This window comes from Chrysochloris asiatica, unplaced genomic scaffold (assembly GCF_000296735.1).
Source record: "Chrysochloris asiatica unplaced genomic scaffold, ChrAsi1.0 scaffold00357, whole genome shotgun sequence".
NCBI classification, from domain to species: Eukaryota; Metazoa; Chordata; class Mammalia; order Afrosoricida; family Chrysochloridae; genus Chrysochloris; species Chrysochloris asiatica.
The window spans coordinates 1,609,531-1,613,684 of record NW_006408875.1 but is presented as its reverse complement, the minus strand read 5'-3'; the positions used below and the strand labels follow the sequence as shown (position 1 = coordinate 1,613,684).

General features: G+C 41.6%; 1 protein-coding gene across 1 annotated transcript in view; it reads right to left on the bottom strand.

The window, feature by feature from the left end:
* SH2D4B (SH2 domain containing 4B) overlaps positions 1-4,154 on the bottom strand; it is a 171,550-nt gene that overhangs the window by 157,166 nt on the left and 10,230 nt on the right. Inside the window, exon 2 of the mRNA XM_006876161.1 lies at positions 433-435. Coding sequence (XP_006876223.1) covers positions 433-435 — 3 coding nt within the window. The remainder of the gene's footprint in view (positions 1-432; positions 436-4,154) is intronic.

Sequence of the window (4,154 nt, the reverse complement as noted above, 5' to 3'; positions counted from 1 at the left end):
GCTAACTTGCTCCCTAACAGAAGTGGTACATAGGATGCTTAGCCTCTAGTATCTTGTGCACAAGGATCTGCTTCATGTCTTAGTGAGTGAGAGCCAAGATGGAACTGAACACAAGGGTGGTTGAGATCAGGTCCTTAAAATTACCTCAATCCTGTGAGTTCCAGAATCTGGCCTGAGGGCCAACAGCCTCGATATCACCTGAGGACTTGTTTGAAATGTGAATTATACTCACCGTTATAATATATTCCCTTTACCAAGTACCTAATAAGCACTGAGGAGAGGAAGAAGAGATGAGTCATCTGAAGCAATTGAGGTACCTGTCCAGCAACCTCTTACCCATGTAGAGGCAAAAAGACAGAGATTGATGAAGTAGTGATGTAGCTGGACCCATAATCTAGGACCAGTGGCAGAATATTCAGGAAGGATCTGCACCAGCTCCAAAGGTATCTGCACCAAAACCAGGGTATAGGAGTCATGAAAGGATTGGAGTATACATTACTTAGCTCTTATTGGCACCGTATGGTGGTGGGAGCTTCCTCACTTGTTGAGGAAGGAAAAATGTTGTCATTCTCATTACTCGAGTAGCTTTTCCAGATCACCTCTGGGGAACCAGTGTGAAAATCCAGGTAGTCTGGCCCATTCCAACATGCCGGGTATCAACACAGTCCAGGGACAGAGGAACGTCTGTGACACTATTATTTTCCACCCAGAACCACTCTAGAATGAGTTTAGAAAGTATCCTTGTCATGGAAGTTTGGACAAGCAGGCAGGGTCTGTCTGCACCCCAAATACTCCCAGGAGCTTAGGGGGTGGAAATCTACAGGTGCCACATGCTAGAGTACCTGTCTGTGGTCAGCTGGATAGTCCCAAGTCACAATAAAATCCTTGTCAAGATTTTCATCTTTCCTGACCTCACTGCTGCCATCTGCAGGCCAGCTGCTCCTACAGCTCCTCTGAAGCCAGGAACAGCCCCACTCACCAATATTCAAAGCTGAAGAACTGTTTCTTCCTGGCCCCAGCACTAATTAGTATCCTCCACAGGGCTTCACTACCATTTTCCAATCCCAGACATCTCTTCTCTCCTCATCACATCAAACTTTTCCTCCAGAGAATGGTTCCTTGAATATTTGCATGTAAACAGGGGAAGTTCTCTTAAGAAAAAGAATCAGGAACTTAAAGTGGTGGTTCAGCACTCTGAAAAATCAGCAGGAGAGACTATGCGGGTTGCTGCTCCCTCGTGATGATTTGGGAAAACAGCATTCCATGCCAGCTAGAAAATGGAGTTGTAGAGGTGAGCTGTGAAGTGTTGCCACCTGTATTGCCAGGATAGTTTTTTTGAACCCATGGGAGGTGGCTGCCAAGCGCTGTGTAAAGACTAGAAATCAAGGCATCCATTTATCTTACTTGCCAAGGTCTCTACACAGTGAATCTACTAAAAAATTGTTAGAGTTTACAGAAACATGCAAGAAAAGAGTTGAGGAAAATTAGCCTACCAAAATCAATGGAGGCTGAACAAAAACAGGAAGCTGGCAAAAGCCAGCTTCAAGCATGGATTCTCCCTGATGTTTAGTGGCTTGTGCGTGATGTGCTGAGAAGCTGAAAAGTGAGATGAATACTGCTTGATTACCCAACAACAAACAAACACAACTCATTGTCATCGAATCGATTCCACCTCATAGTAACCCTGTCTAGGGTTTCTGAGACTATGAGTCTTTACAGGAGCAGAAAGTCTTAGCTTTCGCCCATGGAGCAGCTGGTAGATTTGAAGTGCTAACCTTGCAGGGAGTAGTCCAGTGCTTATCCTGCAGCATCACACCCAGTCTCCTTGGTTAGCCACAGAGAGAATAAAATATTTTTCACTTTCCTCTGAGAGGAAGAAACTTAGGGAGCAATAAAATCCATATAAAGTAGAATTAACATATAAATCTTCATATTGTGATTATGAAACTACTACTATATGCATTCGAGTTCTGGTAGTATAGTGGCTCCGTGCTCAGTTGTTAACAAAAATGTTGACAATTCAAAACCGCCAGTGGTTCTGAGGAAGAAAGATCTGGTGATCTACTGCTAGAAAAATTACAGCCTAGGAAACTCTATGGGGCCATTCTACTCTGTCCAACAGAGCCACTATCAGGCAAAGGATTCCTGGTGTGGTGCTGTAGGATAAGCACTCAACTGCAATGTGGGTTTGAACCTCAAGATTGGCAGTTCAAATCCACCTTGGACCTGGAAACCCTTGGAAACCTTATGCAGGGTCACTATGAGTCAGAACCAACTTGAAGGCACTTAACAACAACAACATCAGTCAAAAGCAAATCAGTAGCACACATAAACACATACACACAAACTCCACACAAGTCCCTGGATGATGCAAAGAGTTAACGTGCTTTGCTGCTAGTCAAAAGATTGGTGGTTTCAGTCCACCCAGAGGTGCCTCAGAAGAAAGACTTGGCAATCTACTTCCAAGAAAAAACTCAGCCACTGAAAACCCTATGGAGTACTGTTCTACTCTAACAGAGGGAGTCCCCATGAGTCAGCTGACTCAGTAGTAACTGGTACTCTAAGCATAAAAAATCAATTTTGAGAGATGAAACAAATTATACCAATCTAAAATTATTGATTCTAGCAACAAAATCCTGATGAAAACTTAAGAATATTATAATTTCTTATTGTCAATAGATGTTTCATTCAAGTTCAAGTACAGTTTTCAAAACAAGTTTTGAAAGAGTGTATGTTATACAACTGCTGACCATTCTAGAAGAGATCACAATAGAGTGCCCTGGAGAGAGTAGGGGAAAATGTGGAACAAAATTCAAAATTTTTTAAACTTTTAGAAGACCAGGTTTACTGGTCTAATAGAGTGGTGGAACCCCCAAGACTATGGCCTTCAGTCACTGTTCAGACCTGGAACTGAACTCACTGCCATGGCTAAACTTTCAGGCAATAACAGACAGGCCTACAAGGTGAACAGTCACACCAGGGAAATACACACTGCTTAGAACAATCAATCATTGGAGACTAAAAGGGCGGCATTTGCTAAGTTCAGAGGTGGGAATGGATAAAAAGAAGGATGAATAGAAATAATAAAAACAAGGAGCAAGTGAGAAGACTGCGGAGATTACAATCAATGTCACAAAGCTAAACATATATGAACTATTGACTGGAAAACTGATTTGCTTCATAAAGTTTCACTCAAATCACAATAAAAAGTTATAAAAAGTGTTATTTTCCAATTGTTGTTGTTGTTAAGTGCCACCAAGTTGGTTGTGACTCACAGCAATCATATATCCCTATATATGATTCCGAGGAGTGGCTAGTGAGTTTTCAACTGCCAATCCTGTGGTTTAAACCAAGCTTGAGGTTCAAATTGACCTTGTGGTTCAAACCACAATGGTTTAGTGCTTACATGACAGCACCACACCAGGACTCCATTTTCCAATGTTGTTGTTGAGTGCATTCGAGTCATCTACGACTCATAGCAACTCTGTATAGGGTTTCTGAGGAGCAGCTGGTGGGTTTGAACTGCTGACTTTGTAGTTCGCAGTCCAGTGCTGATCCTACACCTCTCCTAAAACAAAATCTAGCAACAAGAAGAAAAGTCTGGGTTGAGAGATACACCCAAGCACTAAGCAAATGCAATGAAAAAAGCAATTGTAGTTAAACTAAAATTTAGGTCAAAATCTAAAACAAGAAATAAAGTGAGTTATGAATATAAGTGATAAGAATTGTCATTACTTCCATAGTCTCATGGGACACAATGGTAAATTGACATAACATAGCCCACAAAGACAATATTCTACATTCAATTTTAATGAGTAATGACTGGAATCTTAAAAGCTCATGAGCAACACACTAAACAGTTTTCATCTTGTCTAGATGGGTCTGGTGAAAGGATATGGGGATAAGATTGTTTTGATTCAACAGTGAGTAATTGTTATCATGACTAATTGCAACTGTAACCACTGTAAAGGAAGAAGTTTTATAAAAACAGAGAGGGAGTAGTTAATCTTACAGTCCAGGAACAGAGGACTCCAGGACCATCAAGGGAGAAGAGCACAAGTGGAATGTGGGACCCAATCCAGAGAAGCAGTAATACCAGAAATGTAGGCAGAGATGATGACATGGAGAGAGAGAGCAGCTGAGTACACTAGAAT